This window comes from Cynocephalus volans, chromosome 12 (genome assembly GCF_027409185.1).
Source record: "Cynocephalus volans isolate mCynVol1 chromosome 12, mCynVol1.pri, whole genome shotgun sequence".
In the NCBI taxonomy this organism is placed as follows: Eukaryota; Metazoa; Chordata; class Mammalia; order Dermoptera; family Cynocephalidae; genus Cynocephalus; species Cynocephalus volans.
This window is the reverse complement of record NC_084471.1, coordinates 33330789-33357766: the sequence shown is the minus strand read 5'-3', so window position 1 is coordinate 33357766 and position 26978 is coordinate 33330789. Positions and strand designations below refer to the sequence as shown.

Genomic DNA, 26978 nt, shown 5'->3' with positions numbered 1-26978 from the left:
TCTGCAACTTAGTAATTGTTTTCATATATTCACAAAACACATGCTGTGTGCCTATTATAAAGTGGGTACTATTCTCAGTTCTAGAGACCCATCAATGACTGACAGCAGAGTTCTTGCCCTCCTGGAACTTGCTCTTAAAGGGGAGATGTATGAGTGAATCAACACATATGTGAGATGGTACTAAGTGCATTGGAGAAAAGGAAGCCTGGTCAGGAGGACAGGGAGAGTATGGAGGGTTGCTATTTCAAACAGGGCAGTCAGGGAGGGCACCTCTGAAAAGTCAAGGAGTGAGCAGAGGCTGAAGTTTGTGAGGCATCAGTGCCTGAGGGTAGAGCATAGAGTGTTCCAGGCAGAGGAAATGGCAGGTACATGCTCTCAGATGGGAGCAATTTGCTTCTCCAAAGGGAGGCAAAGAGGCCTCTGTGGCCAGAGGGCTATGAGTGAGGGTGACCCAAGGTGCAGGAGAAGGGAGATCAAAGAGGAGGTGTTGGGGGTGGGGGTACAGATCAGATACTGTCAAGACTTCAGTTTTACTCTGAATGAGAAGGGAAGCCCTGAAGGGTTTTGAGCTGAAGAGCCACATGCGTTGATTCAGGCTTTTCAAGAGCCATTCTGGCCTGCTGGGCAAGGGTGACAGCAGGGAGACCAATGAGCAGGCACGTGTAGTTGTCCAGGCAAGATGATGGTGGCTTGGGCCTTGGTGGGAGATGGAGGTGGTGAGAAGTAGTCAGGTGTTTCATACATTTTGACAACATTTGCTGGCTGAACGAACTGCGGGGTGTGACAGGAGTCAGGGAGCACTCTAAGCTTCAGCTTGAGCAACTGGAAGGCAATTTGCCATGTTACTGAGACGGGGAAGACTAGAAGAGGAGCTGCTGGTGACAGTGGCCTTGTGAGAGAGGACAGCAGAACTGGTTTGGACCATATTTAGAGATGCCCTAGTAGACTTCCAAGTAAGGACTTTGATCAGGCAGTTGGATATTCAAGTTAGAAAAGAGAGAGGCTGGAATCTCATGAAGAACAAAGAGATTCCTCAAAAGCTAAAAAAAAAAAAGGTTAAAAAGAGGGGAATTATAAAATGACTCTCTTGAAAAAGCTTCAAGGCTTTTTCATTTATATCACTAATTTTATATCATTTATAAAGTTCTGTGATGACTGCAAAAGTATGCAGGTGTAAGAGGTGGCTGAAGCTAGATCAGTGGTTCCTAATGTGTGGGCCTCAGGCCAAGAGAATCAGCATCACCTCTGAGCTTGTGAGAGATGCAAACTATCGGGCCCACCCAACCTAGTGAATCATAAATCCTGGAAACTGTTTTGACAAGCTCTCCAGGAGACCGTCAATCACATTAAAGATTGAGCTAAGTGATAAGAAGTTTAGTATTTCCAGGTTTTAGTCATATAAAAAGGAAAGGAACAATTATTTTTTTAAAGAAAAATGTCTTTATTGTTTGAAGCATAAAAAATAAAAATTGGTATGACATTTCATTTCTTATTCTTCTCAACAAGGTTATAAAAATACAATGCCACTTAGTCTCCCTCTGTAAGCTCTTAAAATGTCTAGAAGTTCACACTTAGTCTGATACAAAAAGGCACTTTCAACACACAATGAGATGATTTTTAAAAACTGACCTCATAGATGCAATTGAAATTGCTTTGAAAGAAATTGCTAAATATAGACTCCTAAATAAACAAGATTTTTCACTTTTCCAAAACGTAGATGCATTTTCCCCATGTTGCTTACAGACACCGTAAGTATGGACTGCTTTCTCCTACCTTTGTTATTATATAGGTTAATAAAAAGCAAGCTAAAATTAATTTACCTGCTTTTCTTTGCTTTAATCTCAATTTTGTTTAAGGCAAAACAAAATTCTTAATTTGTAACCAAGATCTTTTAGAATACCTGGCTCATTTTGATTTTGTTTCAAATAACAATTCATTAAAAAAAATAGGAAGACAATACAAATTTTTTTTTAAGTACTTATTATTTAGCTGTCAAAATCACCCTAAACAGCAATATGTCTGAAGCGTGTGTATTTTTAAATGTTGTTGTCGCATTATTCTGGCTCTTTAGTATACTGAAATCACACTAACATAATTTCTGTGAACCATGACCATGGGTTCAGATACAACCCAAATCACTCAGTGCATTCATCTGTGATAGGAAAGATACGGGCGCTTCACATGCTTCTAACTCTTCATTGTCCTTCAGGAGGGCCAAAGGCTAAACGATGTACACCATAAATTAAATAAAAACCCACTCCCTATTAAGTGCTATTGCTAATTAACATAGGGGTATTCTGGCTGTGAAAATTCTGTGGTCTGAGAATTTTTATTAGATCATCTTTTCAAGCCATTAATAAAAAATGTAAATTATTTTTGAAGTACAAGAAATATGAGTCACATCAATAATTCCTGCTGTTGTATACAGAATGTTATTTTAGAGGTAAGTAAATTATTTCATCCCAAGGATGTGTTCGCTAAAGAAATACGTTAATTACTTTAAGGAATTGCCTGAGCATGGTTAATCTGAAATGATTTAACAATGAAATCCAGAAATTTGGTTACTTTCCTGGCTGGATTTGGACTATAAATGAAAACTGACATTAAAATAATATGGGGGAAAATTATAGAGTCACTTGAATGCTTATCATTTTATTACTACAGTCATAAATGATAGTGATTTAAATTAGTCCTTGATATTGATTTGTGTGTTTAAATTAGTCCTTAAATATGCCTTTTCTGCCTTTTGTTCTGTTGCTCACCCCTGAAGAAATGCCACAGTAATTAGCCCATGTTTGTGTTGCGTGGAGCATCTTGTACTACCTTCCTGAGTATACGGACATGTGTTCATTTATCATGCCTCTGTTCATACTTTTCTATTCAACTTTTCTGTTGGACAGCACTGAAAAGCTTTTGCTGATTTTCAAGGCAGTCTTTCAGTTTATCCTCAGTCAAAGTCAGTCGTTGCTCTAAGATGGAAACCGTCTGCAAAAAAGGAGGACAAAATAATCAATTGCCTGGTAACGTGGTGCTGAGAACAATGATCATCTCTACATGGGAAATCCTTTTTAGAAAGGATTTAGAACTGGGAAGCCCACCCTTTTGCCAAGAAGTTGGCTCAGAAATGAGCCCCAGCACAGAAATGCTCTGGGTATTACTGAAGGGCAAAGCACTATCAAGCAGTTTGAAGAAAAGAGAAAAACTGATGCATTCGAAGAAAAAGGTGTAAAAGATCAGGCCTCTGTAGACAGCTCTTATGTCTGCTCCTCTGAAGCATCAAGGACGGATCACACATGGCATTCATTCCAATGGTGCCATAAACTACTCAGTAGTGTGGGGAGTGCAGATGGGGGTGAAATGCCACATGTCCAGCCCAGATGCTACTGAAACGTCATCACTGGTCATTCTGTCACAATCCAATCCATAGAGAACCATACCTATAACACCCGGACAGCTGGATTTAAAATATCATAATTTGGGGGCAGGCCCCGTGGCGCACTCGGGAGAGTGCAGTGCTTGGGAGCGCAGCAACGCTCCCGCCTTGGGTTCGGATCCTATATAGGAATGGCCGGTGCGCTCACTGGCTGAGCGCAGTGCGGGCGACACCAAGCCAAGGGTTGCGATCCCCTTACTGGTCACACACACACACAAAAATATATATATATATATATCATAATTTTGCTACCAGTTCCCTCACCCAGAAGATGATAATAGTACCTCATAGGGTTGTTAGGATGATTGAATGAAATATTCCATGTAAAACACTTAAGCTAGTGCTGGGAGCACAGGACTTGATAAATCTCAGCTATTCTAACTCCTTTGGCTAATAAATGATTGCATACTCATTTATTAGCCGGAGGAGTTAGAATATGTTGGGAAAATAGGATGATTCGATCAGGCTCCCCTCACCTTAGGGCCAGATAGGGGCGGTTCCATAAACATTGTGTGTGTGTGGGTGGAGTAAGTGTGCCCCTACTGCACCACTTTGCCTGGTGTTTACTGCCTCCAGCACTTGCCCTGCACGGCCATGTTTTTTCCAGACCTGTAGCTTCCAAGGACCATGTGGCCGGTTACCTAGCTTACAGACCTGCGTGAAGGGGTCTGGTGACCCAGCCTGGCCTGTGAAAGGTTTGTGATCCAGTCTGTGAATGGGCTTGAGGGGTCTGGGGCAGCCCTAGCTCAGCGATAGGCCCAGGCGGCGCAGGATTACCGGCAGGTAAAAGAGCCACAACAACTAGCATGGTCGCCTAGCTTTACACTTGGTGTCATGAACAGGATTAAGAGCTAGACAATTGGTGCTGTGAGTAGGATTCACGACATTAGCCTTAGCCTTAGCCTCGCAGTAGCTAGATAGAATACATACATACATACATATATACATCAACTTTGGGAAATCTCATTTTTTGTGATATTGACTACTTCGCCTGCTCTCTTTTCCATCTTTTTAAAAAATATTATGAAACACAGATCATTCAGGAAGCCACATAAAGCACATATGTCATGTAATGAATTCTCATAAGAAAAACACCCTTGTAACCATCACCCGTGTCAAGAACTAGAACTCTACCAGCCGCCTCCCATTACCTTACAGGTTCTACTACAATCCCCTTCCCTGCCCTCACTCCGTAACAGCCATGACCCTTTATAATAACCTCTTTCTTGTGTTTATGATTTTATTTCTCAGGTGGACATCTCTAGACACTATAATAATTTTTTCTTTCCCATTTTCAAGACTTGATGTGTCACTTAAAGTCTCTTTTAATCTACAGATGCCCAGCCTCTCCCTTTCTTTTCTTTACAATTTTCCTGTTGACAGGCTCAGGCCATTTGACCTATAGAATTTCTACCAGTCTGGATTTTAGGGATTGCACACTCAGGGTACACTTCAGCCTGTTTTTCCATCCTCTGTATAGTCTGTAAATTGGCAGCTGTATCCAAAGGCTTGATTAGGTTAGATTCCTTGGTAAGACTACAGGTGATGGCTTATTCTTTCATTAGAGGGCACGATGATAATGTTTGGTTGTTTCTCTTTTAATTTTGGGGCATTGTACATAATGATATTTTAATTCTATCATTTAAAAATTTATTAGTTGGGATATGGCAGGATAAACACTTGATTATTTTAATCAACAAGTTTCAAGACAATGAATTGATTCTCTATCATCCTCTGAAGGTAACCAATTTTTAAAATATCATTATTTAATAGCTTTTGCTTTCACATTCCATACTATAGATTATGACTAATTAAAAATAATAGTGACACTGAAACACTTTCTACCATTTGTTGAGTACCTATCATGTGCCAAGCATTTTGCCAGATACTTTATATACATTATCACAGTTCCACATGCTAACATTGTTGACACATATATTATCAGACCTTTAACTCTGGTTATCTCCATTTAAAATGTAAATTCATTTTAATTTATTTCTTTTATTTTTTATTTATTTTCATTTTATTTCTAATTATAGTTCAGTAGAGATCATTATAAACACCCTTAGTTAGGAAACTTAGGTGATGTTAAGTCATCTGTAATTCAAGTGAATCAAAACATGTTTTCTTTACTTGCTACTTGCCTGCAGATTCACTGCTCCCCTTTTGCAAGTGCATTGTGCCTGCTTTTAACCTCTTTAAGATGTAAAAGGAATCCAGCCCTTCAAAATTAAAAATAAAAATCTACAGAGGAATTCATAAGCTTGAAGTGATTTATTTAACCTTGAATCAGGTAAAAAGGAGGAGAAACAGGTCAGGAAGCTGAAAGAGTGGGGAATGGAAAGATTCATTTGGAAGAGATCCTAATGAGGACCTGAAACTAAAAGATGACAGTGTAGGGAGGAAGTCATGGCAATATGGGAAACAAGCCAACTAAAACTAAATCTGGCATGAAGCTGAGACGTCAACAGCCTCTAAAAAAGAAAAATGTCTGATAAATACGAAGTCACCTCCAGCACAATATTACGAAGTGAAATGGGTGATTTTAATATGATTTTCATTGAGCAAATCCTATGATGATTTCAAGTTCTCATATGGCTACTTCTCACAATCTGTCAGGACCCCCAAACCACATACTCTTAACTGCAGAGGCCCTGAGATGGTATCAACAGGATAAAAAATTCACTTAATTAGTGGTTCTAAACACTGGCTGCAAAACAGAATCATAAGAGGGGCTTAAAAGATGATTCCAGACCAATGAGAGTGGACCCCCTGGAGGTGAGTACTGGACTTGTGCATGTGTTTTAGCTGCCTCGATGATCACAATGCACAGCTGAGAACTGAGTAAGGTGATTTCTGTGCAAGAGATATTTCAAATTGAAATATTTATTCTGGACAAGTGATTGACGTCTCTCCAGTTCACATTAGCCTCTCCTTCTGCATAACTTGTGACGATGTCCATTCTGACAAATATTAGTATCCTCATTCCAACATCAAAAAGGAACAACAGAAGACTTCTTCAAAGGAAACACTGAATCAGCAGAGCTGGGAGAGAAACCTTTGGTATATTTGTTTTGATATACTACTTCCCTTAAATTACATGTATAGCTCCTGACCATGATTTGGAAGACTTTCGGGACATTATTTAAGCCACTACATTCCTTCTTTGCAAAGGTAAATTGGCCTCAAAGGACTGGGTAATATTCTAAAATGAGAATGCAAAACTATCACCTCTGGAAGAACACTGCATCAGTGTAAGAGGCCTTGGAATAAGGGAAGTTATAGAGTGCAAAACTATAAACATTGGCAGTATTTCATATAAACCAGGAATGGTTACTCCCAATATATTTTTCTTATGGCCCTAGATATTTCTTTATAACTAGCCTAATCTGAACACACTGCATCACAAATTCTAAGGGCAAAACATTACTGCCTAGAATCAAATACATTTGTAGCATGGAGTGCCACTGCTGTTCTTCATACCCATACTGCTCCCTTCTGGACCCCGATGCCAGAGATAGCACTCTGTATGTGTGCGTGTGTGTGTACATATATACCCATACATGTACATGGGCTCTGAGCTTATCTTCACAGATCTTGCTTAGAGCAGGTCAGCCAAGTGTGCCTTGCCATATTGATTGACACCGTCAGTTTACCTTGCTGGAAAATTTTCCCCTTGCTTCACTAGTTCTGAAACCTGCTATAACCAGGATTGTTTTGTATATCTTACCCCCAAGTGCAAAGCATGCCAACCCACCTGTGTCAAAACATTGAGCTGTTCCATAATATGCTCTAAAGCATCAGTCACAGCGAGCGGTATGCTTCTTTGACTCTCGGAGGGGTGGTCACTCATGTCTTCTGCGTTTTTTTTCATGGTTGTTGGTGAACATTCCGGTGACATTAAGGAAGGGTTCAAGAAACATCCACAGGTCTCTTCACCCTTGTCTGGTAGAGTTCTACTAGTGGTTTCTGTTGTCTTTAACACCATCGAAAAGATAGAAAAAGTTATATTTTCTAAACTTTAAAATGATATATATAAAAGTTTTAAATGTTCCTCTTCTAAAAAGCCCAGACTTAACATTTAATTATCTATCCTCAATTTTAACAAATTATGGAAATTACAATTATAATAAGAAAACAAAGCTGACAGAAAATAGAGAAAATTCACAATTTTCCTTGATTTTCTTTTCAATGAAATACACTTTGCATTCATCTGTCTGAGGGATCAGGTATTCCACCATTAAAAAGATTGTTAAATGTAGTTTAATTCTTAGTTAAACTAAAACAAATAGTTAAAAAACAAATATTCACATTCATTAGGATGACTAATATTTTTTAAAAATGGAAAATAACAAGTGTTGGCAGGGATGTGGAGAAATTGGAACCCTTGTGCATTGCTAGTAGAAACGTGAAATGGTATAGCTGCTGTGGGAAGCAATTAGACAGCTCCTCTAAATGTAGAATTACCATATGATCCAGTAATTCCATTCCTAAGTACATATCCAAAAGTACTGAAAGCTGGGAGTCATACAGATACTTGGACACCAATGTTCATAGCAGTATTATTCACAACAGCCAAAAGGTAAAAACAGCCTGAGTACCCATCCATGAATGTATAAACACAATGTGGTATAAATATACAATTGAATATTACTCAGCCATAAAAAGAAATGGAATTCTGATACATAGCATAATACAGATAAACCTTTGAAACATTATGCTAAATAAAACAAGCCATACACAAAAGGACAGACATTTTATGATTTCACTTATTTGAGGTATCTAGAATACGCAGATTCATAGAGACAGAAAGTAGAGTAGAGGTTACCAGGGGCTGGGAGGAGGGGTAAGGGGGAGTTATTGCTTAATGGGTACAGAGTTTCTTTGGAATGATGAAAAAGTTCCAGAAATAGATAGTGGTAATAGTTACACAACATTGTAAATATTGTGAATGTACTTAATGCCAGTGAATTATACACTTAAAAGTGGTTAAAATGGTAAACTTTATGTTATGTATATTTTATCATAAATCCAAGACATGCTGAAGCACTCCATATAATGTAACTTTGGGATCAAAGCCCCTGTTTCCCATGATCCTTTGCATTTTTTAGGAAGACAAAAACTTTCAAGTATCCCCCTGTCATAGTCTTGCTAATTCATCATTTGTTTAAAAACTAAAAAAAAGCCCTCAAAATCTATTCACAATTCAAGTTCATTTTAAAAACATGTATAAAATACATTTTAGGTTGGGGGGGAGGGGGGGGAGGGAGAAGGGAGGGAGGTTTTGGTGATGGGGAGCATTAATCAGCTACAATGTATATCGACAAAATAAAATTTAAAAAAATAATAAAATAAAATAAAATAAAATAAAATAAAATACATTTTAGTATTCCCACCAAGCTAAGTGTATCTGCTCAGAGTCTTTTCATTTGTTCACTCAACAAATATTTCTGGGGCTGCCCTCGGTGCAGGCACTAAGTGGTGGGGACCCAACAGTGGGCAACATGATCCAAGACCCCGCCCTCCTGAAGCTTACATTCTGGAGTCTTCAGTCATTTGGTAACTTAACTACTTTTCTCCCTCAGAGATTTATGAGCTTCTACATTTTGTTATGTTTTTGTTTTCTTGTCTAGCAGGTTACATATATCTTGAAAAACCATACTGTTCTCTAAGGAGCTATGCTCTGTAAGCCCCCCCTTCCCTCCTCTGGGATATTGCTAGAATATGAACTTAAAATACCTGAGGGAGAATGACTTTTTAGGGTATGAAGCACCCATTAAAATCCACAGTCTCATTACTATCACTTTGAATCACTCAATTCTATATGACAAAGAAAAGTTAAAATTGTACTGAAAATGTCCAGAAGAAAACTCCTAGCTATCACAGGTCACGGAAGAACAAGTTAACATAAAGGATTGTTAATGCTACTCATTATGTCACCCTGTTATTATGGGGTTATACTCCAGTGAGTGAAGTACAAAATTAAGTATGTAGATATGCGATGTAACACCAGGTGACAAGGTTTATGAAGAAAAATAAAGCCAGGTAAGGTGCTTCACTATAATGTAGTTATACTGATGATGAAATTTTTAATGGAGAAGTAGAGAATGAATTTTAGACACATTAAATTTGAGATGTCTATTAGACTTCCAAGGAGAAAAGTTATTAATGCAATTAGAAATGCATGATTCTAGATTTCTGTGGAGTGGCTGGGGCTAGAGATATAAATTTGGGAATTACTGGCATACAGATCTTTATATCCATGGGTCTATGATTACGTAGGCAGGAGCCAAACACCAGAAGAGCTGCAAAGACTTTAGAAGGTAGGGGGAGGAGAGCATGAAAGGGGACTGATGGCTCTGGAGGTGGGAGGGGCAGTGGCCCAGAAACCAAGTGAGAAAATAGTTTCTAGAAGGAGAGAGTGGTTGCCAGAATCAAGTGCTGCAGAGAGGCTGAATTACATGGGCCAATGGGACCTTGACACGAGTGGGATGGTGGGCACAACAGCCTGACTGGGGTATGTTCAGAAGAATGGGAAGTGAAGAAATGATGACAGTGAATCTGAGCAGCTCTTTTGAGAAAAGTTTTGCTACAAAAGGGAACACGGCAATGAGACAGGAGCTGGAAAAAGATGAGTCAAGTGAAGTTTTTGTTTTTAAAGATGGGAAATATGAGCATACTTTAAAAAGTTCGTGGAAAAATAGAATTAACAGATAACACAAATCTTTCCACGAGCTTTTTGGAGCACTCTTGTATATCACAAATGTGTGCTGCTGGAAAAGACTGAGTAGAAAGAGAGCATCCAGGACACAGGATGGTGAAGGTATAACTGGATCACCACCCAGTAAGTGGGCTCACTAGGCATAGGCTAAGTGCCCCTGGAGCTTTGCATAAACAAATTTAAGGTGAGACCAGCCAGCCTGGCTGTCTAATCAAATTCAGCTCCTTGGGTGTAGGCATGAAGGAGGCAGAGGAACAGACTTAACCTAGGTTGGTATGTTTCTGGGTGAGGACAACAAAGGCAGAAAGGGACAAGAGCATGGCTGTGGTGATATGATAGAACACAGAATCCAAGCCAAGTAAAGGAGAGAGGCACCGACATAGGAGATGGGCAGTGGAAAGGCAGGAGGCTTGATGGATTAGAGGCCCTCTGGGACTGATGAATTATCAAAATGGGAAAGCTTGAAGAGTGGTGGCCAAAGATGGGAGGCCCTATGTTGAATTTACAATCAGCACAATGGGTTCAGACAGTCACCGAGTTCATGGGAGAATCCTGATAAAGAGGACGGCTGTCTTGTAGAAGTGACTCAGAGTGTTGCTTTATTTTTGGTTCTTTTCTTAAAATCAAAAGCCAGTGTTGACCAAGGAGTGGATGGACCAGTCAGGGGAACAGAAAAAGGAGCTATAGAGTCACCCAGATGTGGTTGTCACGGGACCACAACATAGAATTCATTCTCAATTTTTAAACTTAGGCTGTTGATCCTGAAGGAGAAAACCACATCTTTTCTATCTTATACACTGGCACAGTGTACTGCGTATCCCTGTTTGAACATACCCATCTGATCAAGTCTGATTGATTTAAAAGTATTCTAGTGTAAAAATGAAAGAATGTCATGTGAAATTTTGCCTCCCAAACTAAATTTGATGAGTTGAGAAAGACCTGTTTGTCCTTCAGGAGAAATCATACAGCTCTTTTTCAAAGAAAAACCTTCAGGCTTTGGGGATAAGGTTTTACAGAGAAGACTTTGCTTTTTCTTCCTGAAAGCAATGGGAAATTTCATTTCTATCAGATGACTTGAAAAACATATCCCTATGTAACTATCAACTAGAAAAGACAGCTGAGATCACAAATCTACTGTCTGCCTTTGTCATTAATCTTAGTCTCATTTCTAAAGAAACTTATTAATTTTAAAGCCATGAATGGGTAGAATACAAGACAAAGAAAATATGTACAAAAATTTCTTTCTACATTTCACTTTTTACATGATTAAGCAATCAATTCCTTAAAGGAAGATCTGCCTCCTAAGACCCTATGCTGATCTAGAACAGTGCACTGCACCAGACATATCATAATTAATAATAAAAATACTAACCAAAAGTATCGGAGGTGGAGGTGGGACAGGGAACAGGCAGTGAAGTAGAATTAGTGCACTCTCTTCTGAGTTAATATTAAACTAAAAAAGCTACAGGTATATGTTATTCCCAGTATTCTAGACCAATATAACACCAATAAAATTTTCTGTAAATTGAAAAGGAAAAAACAAGAAGCCATTACTTCTTTTGTGAACCCTGCTGGTACACTTCAAAGGGCATTCAGAGTAAGGGATTTATCCTTTTTCTCTCTTTCATATAGAATTCAACAAGAAGCATTTACACAGTATGCTAAACAACGAGGGAAAAAATTTATAGTTATCTTTCACTCTGTTTAAAGAGAGAGAGAGAGTGTGTGTGTGTGTGTGAATCTAAATTCTGAGGCAGGTAATAGCTTATATTATAAAATTATGTATCTTTTAAAAGATATTTTATATTCAAGTAGGTATTACATCTTGGAAAAAATGGGGGTTTGACTTGGAAAGCCATATTTGGTTAGTTTCACCCACATCATGTCTCAGAAAAGCCATCTGTTCACCTTTCAGAAGCTGCCCCTTTCTTGAAAGCATGGCACCAATCAAGTAAAATTAATATGAGGGAGTAAGAAATGCAGCCTCACCGCAACACTAACATTTTTGAATGAATCAGTAGTCTTTCTCTTTTTATCTAACTGATAACTACTGAATTTTTAAAAGTTCCAACTATGCTTTAATAAATTCAATGAAAAGGTATAAGGAATAACAAAGCAACCTTCTCTCCCCCAGCTTAAGAAATAAACCCCTCTCTGATCTCCCTTCCTTTTTCTCCTGAAGTATATACTACCATACTGAATATGGTGTCTGCCATTCCAATTCATGTCCCTTTACTTCTATCACATATGTTTCGCATGTATTAGAACTTCACATAAAATAGTATTGTATTACATTAGAACCTTTCAGTATTTTGTATTGTGATGTATGCAACTCTAGTTCACTCATTTGTACTGCCAAATCGTATTCCACTGACTGACTACTCCACAATTTATATACCTCTTCTACCATTAGCTAGCGCTGACTGCTATAGTGAGCATTCTTGTAAATGTCCCCTGTATAGAAGTATGAGATTTTTCTCTAGAGTGGAATGGCTAAGTCATAGTTCTACCTCATACTGTTCAAAACAGAATTAACTTACACTTCTACCAGCAAAAAAGGTTTCCCTTTTTTCTACAAAGTCATCATATGTGATCATTAGACATATTAAATTTTGCCAAAATTATGAGCAAGAAACAGTATCTCATGGTTTTAATTTCATTGCGCATTTCTTTGACTATTAGCAACTTGAGTATATTTTATGTGTATATTCATCATCTTCCTGTAAATCACCTATTTAAATCCTTTGTTTACTTTTTTTTTTTTTTTCCTGACCAGTAAGGGGATCACAACCCTCGGCACAGTGTGGTCTGCACCACGGTCAGCTAGTGAGCACACCGGCCATCCCTACATAGGATCCAAACCTGCAGCCTTGGCACTACCAGGGCCGCACTCTCCCAAGTGAGCCACGGGGCCGGCCCCTTTGTTTACCTTTGAATTGGTCTACTTTTCTTTTTTCTAATTTATATTTAAGAGTTCTTTAAGAAAGAAACAATAATCACAATAATATGTTGAATTTTCAGAAGGAGAAAACAGAACTGTGGTTACTTGAGGTGGGAAAGGGGGAGAGGGAAGGAGTTAGGGAGAAATTGGTTAATGGACAGCACATATTGTACACAAATACTGATAGTCAACACTGTATCACACAAATACAATCATGTTTCAATAAAAAAAAGAGTTCTTTTATATTTCAGGTAACAATACTTTGATGTTTATACATATACATCTCTTGCTCTGTGGTTTGTCTTCACTTTTATTTTATGGGCTTTTTAAAAATTTACACAAGTTTTTGTGTTTAATATAGCCAAATTTATAAACTTTTCTTTTATGATTGGTGCATTTTATATTTTGCTTAAGCAATCCTTGCCTACCCAGAATGTATAAACGTATTCTTCTGTTTTCTTTTAGAAATTTTAAAGTATTGCTTTTCACATTTAATTCTTTAACCCATCTGGTACTGATTTTGTTTGTGGTTACAAGTATGAACATGATTTTATTTTTTTCCATATGGATGGTTATCCCAGCAACATCTATTAAACAGCTCACTTAGTGACAAGTCCATCTTCATGGATCTGCAAAGTCAAGTCTTTCATGTATTAACTGTCTGTATGGGAGTGGGTCTGTTCATATGCTCTTCATCATGGTCTCTCTGTTTCTCCCTGTAACAGTACCATGCTTAGAGCTTTCTGAGCCTCCAATCTTCAAATTTCTTCAAAATTGTCCTGGCTATATTTGGCTCCTTGCTACTCCATAAAAGCTTTAAATTAGCTTTTTAAGTTTCACTAAAATTCTTACTGAGATGGTTATATGAATCGCCTCCAATCTGTAGATTTATTCAGGGAGATACATCTTTATGACATCAAGCCTCCCCACCTATAAACATGGTATTCCAAAAATCATGGACTACTTTGAAAATTTCATGTTATCCTGACATAGAAGCTACTCAGTATTCTTGTATCATTTCAATTTTAATATGGGTGCTGCAGAAGCAAACATACCACCACCACTTTTGTATCCTAACAATATATACAGAAAGCCAACCACTTTTGTATCCTAACAATAAATACAGAAAGCCAACCACATCAACAGGTTGAAGTATGTCCTCAAATAACTGCCCTCATTTTTATAAAGCAAAAAATCATGACAGAATTAGAAACATTATTTAGAACACATCTCTAAAAATTATTTTCCAGGCTTGCTTATTTCCTGAGATAAATAACATTATTCCTATGGGCCCTATTCTGTCCTTCAAAACCCTTCAAGTGCCAAATTCAACAGAAGTGAGCTGTGTGTTAAAAGTCACGAGATGATTTTTTAAAATTGGACATACAAATTAAGTCATGCTTTGCTCACTTGAATAAAATTTTAGCTTCCTTACTGTATTTGTTTTAATGCTATGAAGAGGCAATTTTAAGGCAGAAATGCATCTAATCATTTAACAAAGCTACATTCAAAAAGCTGGCAAGCTTTACACATCACCTTTTAGAAAACAAATATTTTATTTATTTATTGTTCTATTCACTATCCAGCATAATGAGACCATTCTAGTATGATTAATTTTTACCCTGTGATTATAGAGTAACAGTAATGTATATTCACAGCTAGACATCAAGAACCATGCTTCTGTCTATTCATTATTCATTAAATCATTCAAAAATCAGAGAGTGAAAGCTTTCTATGTGAACTTAGTATATAAAGCCTACAATATCTTAGTTGACTTAATTTGTATTTACAGAACAATAAAGTTTTCCCTCATCTTCCCCAAATAGATGCAATTTGTCCCTCCTCCAAATCTCTATAATAATTCAGTTTTGCTTCTTAAGGCAATTACCAATTTTTTCTTGCATTTCTGCTATTTGTGGTATGATATAATTATCTGTGGTATCACATAACATGGTGGTTATATAAATGGTACATCAAGTCACATTGACTTGGGTTCAATCTTTTCTCTGCCCTGTATCAACTGTATGACCTGGGACAAATTACTTGACCTTTCTAAGTCTTAGTTTCCTCATCTGTAAAATGGAGATAATAATACTGGGCTACATATATGGTTGTGGTGATAATGTAGGTAAAGAATTTAAATCTACAGTTTGCATTATATTACCTACCATCATCATTATCATCATATCATGCCCTTTCCTGCCCTCCCCCAAATTCTATACTGCACCTTTCTTCAAGGCAGAAGCCATAGTTCACCTTTTTTCAGAAAGCCAGCAACATGCTGAATAATTCCTATGTGTAAGGCACACAAAAAGTAATTAATAAACTTTCTTGAATTAAAGATATTTTTCTATCCATTATGCTCTCAGTTGTTTTTTTTGTTGTTGTTGTTGTTGTTGTTTTTTCTCTTTCCTATTTCTATGTCTGGTTTCTCAAATTAAATAATAAGCTATTTAAAGGCAGGTGGAGTTCAATAAATAAATAAATGAGCCATACAAACTAAATGTTAACAGAGTTATAAATGAATAAATTATGCATTGTATATACATTTAAAATGAAAATCTCTGTTCAGCAAACCCCAAATAAAAAAAATTAAGATATTTTCAAAAAAAAAAAAAGGATATTTTCAGATGTAATTTTAAAAAGAAAAAAAAGGTTTCAAATTTCAAGCAGCTGATTGAAAAATGTACATAATACTTTCTAAAAATACACAGCAGACAAAGATCTAACATCTATTTAAAAATTCTGGTCTCATCATTTTAGTGGATGAAAAATTATTTCCTAACAATCATACAGGAAGTCAATCTAATATCAAGCAATTAGAACTATGAACTTCATCTAAAATATTTAACACTTTGATAAAGATTATATAACTGGACACAGTTGAAAAACTATGACATGAAAATCTCTAGGAAGAAGAGCATTCTCAAATTGCTTATGAGTAGAGTATCAGTAACAAATACTTCATTATGAATAACTGAAAATAAGATGTTTTGATAACACTATACTGTTTGGTAGAGCTACCATATTTTACCTCCACCCATTTTTGTGTGTAAAAAGATGTGGGTGTTTTCCTCATTTCTTATGTTGCTGGTCAAAGAAACTCAGAAACCAAAGACAATAAAAATAATGACTGTGTTTAGAAAGAAAGATTTTTTTTTCTTAACAATCTCTATGGGTAAAAATGGCCCAGAAAAAATAACATTCAAATATTACCATAAAATGCAAAAATATTCTTCATAGCTGACATGAGTCAAAGACAATATGAAATAGATTCTATAACTTTTTAAAAAGAGTTGTTAAGAGTCATGATAATTTATCTCACCCTCTGGAGCGTGCACATGTGCACACACACACAAGATGAGTAAGCAGGAAGTTCTTAAAGAGGAAGTTATGACACCACTAGAGCATGTCCACATTCACAGCCATTAAATGTAACAAATTTTATCTACTTCATGTTTCGGTCACAGAATTTACCAAATAATCAGCATTATTCAAATAAGCAGTCTTCTAAAGATCCCACCTGATGAATGGGATGCAATTAAGGCAGAACATCTGTTTATCCTAATCACTGTCACATTTACTATGGAGCTGCAGTTTAGGGGTCACCCTGTGAGACATTGTGGCTTTATAAATTAATTAAAGATTCTCAAATCTGTATTTCTGGACTAGATGCTCCATACCCAAACCCTGTCTCTTCCTGCCTTGATAACAGTGCCATTATCTACCCAGCAGCCCCAAATTTGGAAGATATTCTAGACTCTTCCCTCTCCTCCCCTGTTCAGTCAGTAAACAAAACTTGCTCACCCTCTCTCTTCTGTATCTCATGAATCGGTCTCCTTTTCTTCATTCCCTCTGCTACTGCTCTACATCAGGCACTTATCACTTCATATCTGATTCCTCCTACAAGTGCCTCCTCATCCTCCGTCTTCCAGTCTCACCTCCCTCCACTACTCTGTTTTCACATCTCCAGAGTAACTTCCCTGAAACCCAGATTTGCTCTTGTCACTCCCCTGGCTTAAAATCCTTCACTGGTTCCCCGAAAGTTCTGAGGATAAATCCAAACATCTTCAAGTGCCGTTTAAGGTCATTTACAGTTCACCCTTATGTCCTCTCTCCTTTCTCATCTCTTGCTATCCCTTGATCTCAGTACTGTAGCCAACTTGAAATGCTCACTCCCCTGAATTCACTCCCCCTCAAGCCTTCCTCATTTTTCACTTGCTGAGCTCTGTCCCTGTTCACCTTATTACCAGCTGAATTCTTAAAGAATCAGCTCAAGTATCACTCACTTCTAGAAAGGTATCTCTGACTAACTTTTTGTCTTCTCCACCCTACCCCAATTCTCCAGGGAGCATGCATGCACACACTCCTCCCTCTCCCATGCATCACACCTTCTCTTTATTTAACCACTGCACTCCCATAGCAATTTAGGCATATGTTACTGTTATTGGATTTAATCTTTCACTTGTATGTTCCCATTGCTTGGTACATAACAGGAACTTACCAAATGTATTGAATAAAATAAAAAATCTACTCTAGCTCTCCTTTGCTCACCCTTTCCCCCTACTCACTCTTCAACCCATTTCATACTGGCTTGCACCTGTATTACTCCACCATAAAAGTTCTCCAAAAGGTTACCAATAATCTCCTCTAAATTCATTAAACATTTCTGCATCTTTCTCTGAATTCTGGGCAATGCTGACTTCTACCATCCTCTTGAAGTGCTTCCCCTCCCTTGATTGCCGTGACACCACACTCTGGCTTCTTTGCTTCATACTAGCTTTCTCCGTCTCCTCTGCAGATTTATCCTCTTTCATTGGACAATTTTATTAAAATTCCTCAACATCTAGCACTCAACCCTCTTCTTACGCTATACTCTCTATTCAGGCAATCTTATCTCAGCCTACTGCTTCAATTACCACATACATGTGATACATTCTTGTTTCCACTCTAGAACTTTTTTTAATGCTCTGGATATGTGTACACAATTGTATATCTGCCATGTATTCTTGGATGTTTCGAAGATACATCAAACTCAAAGTGTCCAAATTGGAACTCGTGATTGCAAATTTGGCCCCCTTAGAAAATCCCCTACCTCAATGAATGACATTTCATTGTATAAGCTAGAAATCTAAGAATTATCCTTGATAACCCCCTTCTTACCCCCAACTCACTACAAATCCTATCAATTGAACCACTTAGATCAGGACATCTCAAATTTTAATGTACACACAAATCACCTGGGATCTTATTAAATGCAGGGTCTGATTCAGTAGGTCTGGGGTGGGAACTGAGAATCCGCATTTCTATTAAGCTCCCAGGTGATGCTCAAGCAAACCGCCCATGAATCATATACTGAGTGGCAAAGTTTTATATCCCAACTTAAATGCCCTTCTCAGGGAAACTTTATCTGATCTCAGCTCACACACATCACCGATTTGGTCAAATGCCCCGAATTCACACTCTCACTGTACCACGTAACTCTCCACGATGGCTTTTGCTTATCATTATAACCACATGCATTCCTCCCCACCTCCTCCCCACCCCCATATTCCCAGCTCCTACCTAGTGTCTGGCACATTTGTTTTTGTGAAATGAATGAACAATGTCCATTGAACCAGTCCCTGACTTAGGCCAAGTCACTTTCCTTCACAATGCTAATTACCACAAGGTTCACCACCCTGAGCTCAGCTCCTACAAAAATCCAGCTTATCTATGGTTAATAAATCTAATAAAATCTCTGAGAGATTTATTAATTTATTAATAAATTTATTAATTTATTAATAAATTAATAAATCTCTGAGAGATTTATTATTTCTGCCAAGCTTTGCTCATTGGGGGTCCACAGAGCTATGGCCAGAAGAGTATTTGATTCCATATGTACTGGCCTTTCCATTCTAACAAGCTGGTTGGCTCAAGTCTCCTTGTACCATCTACCAGTACTCCAGATTTTTCTGTGCCAGGGAAGAAGCAGAGGAAAACAAGCAAATCCTAGTTATCATGGTCAGATCTCCCATCCTGGTGTGAGAAATGGCTCGAGGAAAGGTGGAAGCAGAAGAAAAAGGCACAAATTTTTAGTATGCCCTTATTTTTTTTCCATTAAAAAATCATGGTTTAAATTCTCATAAAATTCATTTTTCCTTACATTTAGAAAATATTTTTTGACTAAAATCACTGTAGGAAAAATTATATAAATTAATGGCTAGATAGAACAGCTAGAACATTTGCATGAAATAAATTGTAGTGGGAGAATACAATGGAAGAGCTTGATTGCAAGAAATACATGACAGGCAGAAGCAATGTCACTGTTGCCAAGAGAACTGCCTGGAAAGAGTGCTAAAGCAAACACTAAAAATAAACAAAACATACTCACAAATACATTCATAGTTTGAGATATAAACCCTGCAACTGTCATTTCCTTTGACTAATAAATACACAAAAATAGTCATAGCACTTAGAAGCAGAAATAAACAGACCTAATCCTTAATTAAATTAGTAATATAATATCTTAGAGAAAACTGTTGCTCTCTGAATCAAAAGTTTTAAATACATTTAAGGTGAGCAATAGTTTATTTTGAAACTAAAAAAATCTTTTTTCTCAATTCTATTTGGTAAACCTGTCAATATACTCAATTTTTTAAAAAGTGATCTTTCTTTTTTTAAAAACATAATCTTATATGCTTGAAATTTCTTATGTCATTTAGTTGTATATCAGAAAGAGACTGCTTTTCCCAGGGGTGGGGGGAAGAGGGTGTGAGCCTTTGATGCATTAGTGCCCAAAATGCAAAACAGCAATATGTTTATTGCATGTATAATTCAGAGTATCTAAATATATGATTTCTAGAAAAGGAAAGAACAAAATCATTTTTATCAGCACCATGCTCTAACCAACTGAGCTAATTGTCCAGTTTAAAATAATTTATAAAATAGTGTTAACGTCTTAAATTTTTCAGTACTTTAATTGTGTACTGAATTATATAAAAAGTACACAGAATTTTCTAAAAGTACAAATCTTGGAGAGTACATTTCTTAGTCAGATTCTTCAATTTTTAACTGATTTTCCAAAGCACACAATTGTCTTCACTTTATCTGAAGACATTTCCAGTTCTGTTTAAAGTATGGAATGATTTTAATTAAATTTATCATCCTGAAATTTTACTAAATTATCTCCAAAATGCATATTTCCAAATTTAGAATAACATTTACTCAGCATGGTACTCTGCCTGATGCTAGATGTCACTTAAAATAAATTTATTTTACATAATATCAACCTTAGAGAATGAAGAAAGTAGGGTGCAAATTCATTTTACGGAATTTGAAGCTTCAAAAAGAACTGTCTAAGTGAACTACAAAATTTCTTTAATAGTTTCACCTATGAGGACAAGGTATAACACTGTAACACCCTGCTCCTTTACGTAATCAGCCGAAGGGATGCAAACTGAGTCTGAGGAACTGTGAACATGGAACGACAGGATCCCTTGGAAATATGGATATTCATGATCTAAGGAATAATAATAGCAAGAGAGAGAGAAGGGTTGGAAGGACAGCCTGGATACTGCAAGTAGCTGTACAGTTGTAAGAGTTCCTCAAATCACTAGGAACAACAACAAAAAACCCCCAGAAAACTATTATGGGTGTGGGCATGCTTTTGAGCCTTGCCCACAAGACTTCCAACCCAATAAACTGAGGATATTTACCAAGAAAACACAGCTGTTTAAAAATAAGTGTCAATGGAAAACAGGATTCACTTTACAAAAATCACACTAACCAAATCTGATGGAAACTGATGTTCTCACGTATTTCACAAAGGAAATAATACCTGAACACACCAGAACTAACAGCAATAACAACACGAAAGGAAACTTCCACACACACAGTTCCTGCCACGAAGAATATCCTTTCTTAAACAATTAACAAACAAAAAATAAAAATTAGTGATAGGGCAAGGGTGGTGACCTGGGGGGAGTAGCAAAAGAAGAGTAACAACAGAGCCCAGCCAGTGGAGGCAAAGCCATTATGTCACTGTGAAATAGAAAGACATAAAAGATCAAATAATTATTCCTTGATCAACCTATGACGAGCACACCAAATGGAATACCTTCTGGATTATCAGTAAGAGACAAGTGTGTCTTAAATAGACTATTACTTTTGATGAGGATTCTAACACTAAGTTAAAGATTTATGCTCACTAAAGTCTGGTACATGCCAAGCATTTCCATACTTGGCAAGTGGAAATAGGCAATGTATAAAATCTCAAAGTAGCCTCCACAACCAATTACTTACAAGCATTGAGTATTTCCCCACCTTCTCCCAAACTGGAGGTCCTCAATACTTATCCTGTCTTCCTTCTTTCTTTTTTTTTTTTTTTCCAACCAGAGATGCTGATCGGACCTATTTGGCTACTCTACTATGGTGAAGAAACATTTACTTAGGCTAAACCCTGTTGACAACAAGGAAGCTAAAACCAGGATTCAGAGTGACAAGGAATGTGGTCTAGTTGTCATGACTGTGGGAGAGGCAGTATGGTGCAGGCTTTCAGAGTTCGGCCTCTGATGTTAGTCCAGTCCAGGCCTTGCTTGTCTCCTGCACTTTCTAGCTATGTGACTTTGGGCAAGTTACCTAAACTCTTTAAGGCTAATTTGTGGAATAAGAGAATCTATGTGCATGCTTAGTAAGGAGGTAAAATGATTAGTAGTACATGAAAAATGGTGACTGTTTTTATGGGAACCACTGGCACGTAACAAGAATGCTCTTAAATCTGATTCAATGAAACTTTAAAATACTTGTCTACAATACTACATTCCTAGATGAGCAACTCAAGATAGTAAAGTTGGCAATTCTCCTCAAATTATTTTGTAAATCTAATGCAATTCCAATCAACATTCCAGTTGGATACTTTTAAGAACTAATTCTAAAGTTCATATGGATAAATAACAGGCAAGAATATCCAGGAAACTTTTCAAGAAAAAAACTGTGCACTGTATTTTAACAAAATATTCTAAAACTACAATAATTGAAAAGGTATGATAATAGGTCAAGAACAACCAGATCAATAAGATAGAAGAGAAGGTCTCCAAATAGAAAAGTACATAAGAATTTAATGTTTAATAAAGGCAATTCAAATCAGTGAGGAAAGAAACAGTACAAACTGACAGCACATTGTTAACTATAAATCTGTACCTTCCAACTAAATTAATTCACCTGGAATTTAAGATTTTGTTGTTAAATATAAAACCTTAGGAAGAGTACCTGAAGATATAGTTGGGGATTGGGGGAAAATTTTCTTTGCATAGAATTCAGAGGAATCATAAAATGAAAATAATGGTAGTTTTCAAAAGTTAACACAATTAAACCTATCAACAATCAGAAATAAAATTCTAGAGAAAATGACAAAACATAACTGTAGCATATGGCAAGAGGTCAATCTTCCTAATTAAAATGACTCAAGGATCAATTTTAAAATGAACAAAACAATAGGAAAACAGGTAAAGCATACAAATAGGCAATTCTCAGAAATACAAATGAACAATAATCATGAAAATAAGTCAAAGCTCATAAGTCATCAAAAAATGAAATTAACTTGATAACATTTATTGCTTATTAAACTTTTTTAAGGTTTTTAAAATATTAAGTAATTAAAAATATAATACCTTACTTAAGAGTGTAGGAAATAGGCAATCGCATATATTACTAGTAGAAATTCAAATTTGTATACACATTCTAAAGTGAAATTTGTCTCACAAAGTTTTTTTTTTTTCTTTTTTTTTTGTCGTTTTCGTGACCGGCACTCAGCCAGTGAGTGCACCTGTCATTCCTATATAGGATCCGAACCCGCAGCAGGAGCGTCAGCGTCGCCGCGCTCCCAGCGCCTCACTCTACCGAGTGCGCCACGGGCTCAGCCCTTATAAAGCTTTTTGAAAAAGTTCCTATCCTTTAACCCAATAATTCTTCTTATAGAATGTGTCTCTTGATTCCAAATCCACCCTTCAGAACTCTGTTTTGTGATGTTGAGACAGGGGCTCTGTAAACTACAGTTTTCTCTTGTCAGTTAGTTCCCTGTCAGGCTCTGCAACTGGAGGCTTGAGAAGGAGGCCAGAGGCCAGAGACAAGAGAGACTTGCTCCTCCCTATCTGCTTGCTGTTCCTGGCAGCCTCTTCCCAGCAAGAGCTCTTAACCCCCTTTGCTATACTAGCACTAGCTGGCCAGCACTCCGAGGTTTGGGTCCAGCTCCACAGGGTGTGACCTGTGAGCTACTGAGGTTGGAGGTCAAGGCCTATTCTCCAAGCTTCTGGGTTCTAATAACCCCAAACTCAACCTAAAAGACTATACTTCAAAATGTTAACAATGGTTGTCTCCTGGCAATATTTTGTTTTTTGCATGAGGGGTCTTCAAAAGTTCACAGAAAGATTCTTATTATCTCTTAATTCTATTTTTCCACAAACTTTTTGAAGTATCCTTATATTTTGTGTGAGGGTGTACGTGTTTTCTAATTTTTTAAACTATTATTCATTCATATAATTAAGAAAGTTACCGATTTAAAAACATATATATCAGGATACACAGTACTTAAAAGCAGTCTCTAATGCCAGATAGAGCTCACAATCCAGCTTTGTTACTTGCTAGCTGAATGACCCTGGACAAATTCCAATGCCCAGGTTAGTACATGATACATCTAGGACACTCAGAGGAGTTCTGTTGAATGGATAAACACATTTTTTTCCCCTTTACACAATTAGCATCATATTGTTTGTAATATACATTTTCATATGATGTATGGAGCAGTTCTACTCATGACATAGAGAAATGTGATTTTTGTTTTTTAACTTCTTTTGAAATAATTTCAGAGAAAAGTTGCAAGAAAAATGAAAAGGACTCTCATATATTCTTCATCCAGATTCACCAATTGTTGACATTTTGCCACATCTGCTATATCCCCATCTATCTATGTAAATTGTTTTTCTGAATCTTTTGAGAGAAGGTACTGACGCCATGCCCCTTTACTTCAGTTACTACAGTAGGTATGTCCTAAAGGCAAGACCATTCTCTTACATAACCACAGTACGAATATTAAAATCAGGAAATTCAACATTGACATTATTATTGTCTAATCTTCAGTCTATATTCAGTTTTTACCAATTGTCTTAATAATGTCATGTATGGCAATTTTTCCACTGGCCTGGGATCAAATCAAGAACAACATACACTGCATTTAGTTGTCCTTAAACATGGAATGGCTATATAATATTCCATCTGTTGCTATACTATGCTTTTATTTAACTAATACCCTGTTAAAAGACACTTGGTTTGTGTTCTTTTTTTGTTATTATAAACAATGCTGGAATAAGCATCATTGAATAGAAATCTTTGCATGTACATCTTATCACAGATGCTCCTTGACTTACTATAGGGTTATGTCCGATAAACCCATGGTAAGTGAAAAATATCCTAAGGTGAAAATGCACTTAATACACCTAAACTACTGAATAGCACAGCTTAGCCTAGCCTACCTTAAACATGCTCAGAACACATACATTAGCCTACAGTTGGGCAAAATCATCTAACATAGAGCCTCTTTTATAATAAAGTGTTAAATATCTCATGTAATTTATTGAATACTGTACTGACAGTGAAAAACAGAATGGTTATATGGGTACCTGAAGTATGGTTTCTACTGAATGCTTATTGCTTTCGCACCATCGTAAAATTGAAAAACTGTAAGTGGATTCATCATAAGTTAGGGACCATCTGTATTTCTTTAGGATAATTTACTATGGATCATTCAGAGTCCAGCAGAAAAACAAGCCATAGGGTTATTTTAACAGAGAGAATTCAATATAGGGACTGGTTAAACAGGTTTGGAAGTCTGTAAAGGCTGAAAGGGAACTCTGAGATAAGGAGAGATAGTAAAAACACAAAACAACTACCTCGCTAAGGCTGGGGAACAAAGGAAAGAAGTTGGATTATTAGAAACTAGACACTTAGAGGCCCCTCACTGAGCTGAGACAGTTTGTTCATAAGGAGGAAAAAGGAATGTTCATTAAAAAGACAGTCTGAAAAGGAAGAGGAAATGCCTCACATTCCTTCATCTCTCCTTCAACTTAAAACAAACAAGTAACTCATGTGCTTTGGCAAAATAATCCAAACAAATACAAGAAAAGTAATAGAATTTTGCTACAATAAACACTGAAACCCACCAAAATTCTGCAGTGATTTGGAAAGCAATTTTAAAAGTACATATGATATAAAAATTGAGCTTTGTAGTGGCCATCATTATCCCAAGAAAAAGTAAAACACAATACTGTAGCAATCAGGGGAAAAAATAGGAAATCAAATTATACTGAAACATTTTTCAATTGTAAAAGTTGATTCAAGTCAATTTGAAATTTAAGTGATAGGACTGGTTGGTTGATTGATTTAAAGCAACATAGTTTTATGTATGCTTGAGGATGTATGGTTGTGTACACACTATCTCTTCTACTGATGCCTATCTCAGAAAGTAAAAGCAAGCAAAACGAAAGACACAGAAAGAACTAGACCAGCCCTGGGCCTTAAGAGCCAGTTCACTAAGATTATGAGGTTTTCAGTCTCTCTGAAGCCCTAATACATCTTACATAACTTGGCTTCACAAAGCGCAAATAACTGACTGAAAAGTGTTTTAGTAGTCTTGCTGACCACTTCCACCAAATAATGAACTGTTAAGTGGCTAAATAAGGAAAGGAGCAAAGCCGTCTAGCAACACCAAATACTTCAAAACCGGATTGGTACAGACGTACAGAACAGTTGAAATCTAAGTTCACTATTTTCTGTGAAACTCAGTCAGCCCCACAAATGGCATTTAGCTCCATAGTAAACCAGCCTCTAGGTCAGCAGGAAGCTCATTATGGGCTGGCAGTCCAGAAGACAAGCACTTTTCAGAGTGCTAGGGTTGTAATTTCCTGTGTGAAAAGCTCACTGCTGTTCTTGCATTCCTCAGGGTGCATGTCTTCTCATCTCAGAGGATGTTGCTCTTCCACAGGAAGAGGAAGGAACCAGTTGTTACTGGATGTGTGGGCTGAGAGCTGTCGGGCATTTTCAGCATGCCTCAGTCTCAGCTGTGGGAACTGGGGATGCAGCTTAGATTCCCAGACCTGGGATAGTCAGTATTACTGCAGCAGTCAGGAGTCACAGTTTAGAAATACAGTATCTCAGGAAGTGGAAGGCTGAAATAATACCTGGAACTTCAACACCTCCAGTTCCCAGAAATGTGCTAATTTTCTAAAGGAAATTCTAAAAAGCATTTATTCTGTTGGGCTCTCAAATAGCACGTTTCACAAAATCCTTTCATAGTTTCCTTTTTTAAAAAAACACATTTCATGTAGAAAAGTTTAAATCTTAAATCACTTTTGCCAACAGGAATAAGGACCAGTTTCACTGTATAAAGTATTATTTAACTAGGACTATTTTAAAAAATTAATTAGTATAAAATCTTTGGTAAATTCATTAATATAAGTTCTCTTTCTTGGTGACTTTGACAGTTAAAGGGAACAGAGCTCAAATTAGTAAATTTTTCAGTATATCTTAACCAGACACTTGAGACAGTGATTATTATGATTTTTATAAAAATTATATTTTATTTGGAGGAAAAAAAAGAAAAGAAAGAAAGCCTCTGACACACTGTTAATCTCTCATTACAGTGAGACTATCTTAGTACATTTTATAGCTATCCATATCTCTCTATTTTTAAGTCAGCCATCATATTCACAACTGTTAGTAGTTTTTAAGACATTCGGGTCATTATGTACTACAAAAGCAAGGATCCAGCTAATTTGGAAATAGTCTCTTTCTAATTTCTAATATTTTCTCTCCTATCTTTTAGAAATTATATCTGAAAAAATAGAAATGTG

General features: G+C 36.9%; 1 protein-coding gene across 3 annotated transcripts in view; it reads right to left on the bottom strand.

The window, feature by feature from the left end:
- Window positions 1–1522: 1522 nt before the first annotated feature.
- The window catches only part of POC1B (POC1 centriolar protein B), an 84555-nt gene continuing 59099 nt past the window's right edge, over window positions 1523–26978 (bottom strand). For all 3 annotated transcript variants that reach the window (XM_063074925.1, XM_063074923.1, XM_063074924.1), the window contains 2 exons: window positions 7191–7409; window positions 1523–2985 (listed from right to left, as the gene is read on the bottom strand). In XM_063074925.1, the coding sequence (XP_062930995.1) occupies window positions 2881–2985; window positions 7191–7409 (324 nt within the window). In that variant the 3' untranslated portion in view covers window positions 1523–2880. The remainder of the gene's footprint in view (window positions 2986–7190; window positions 7410–26978) is intronic.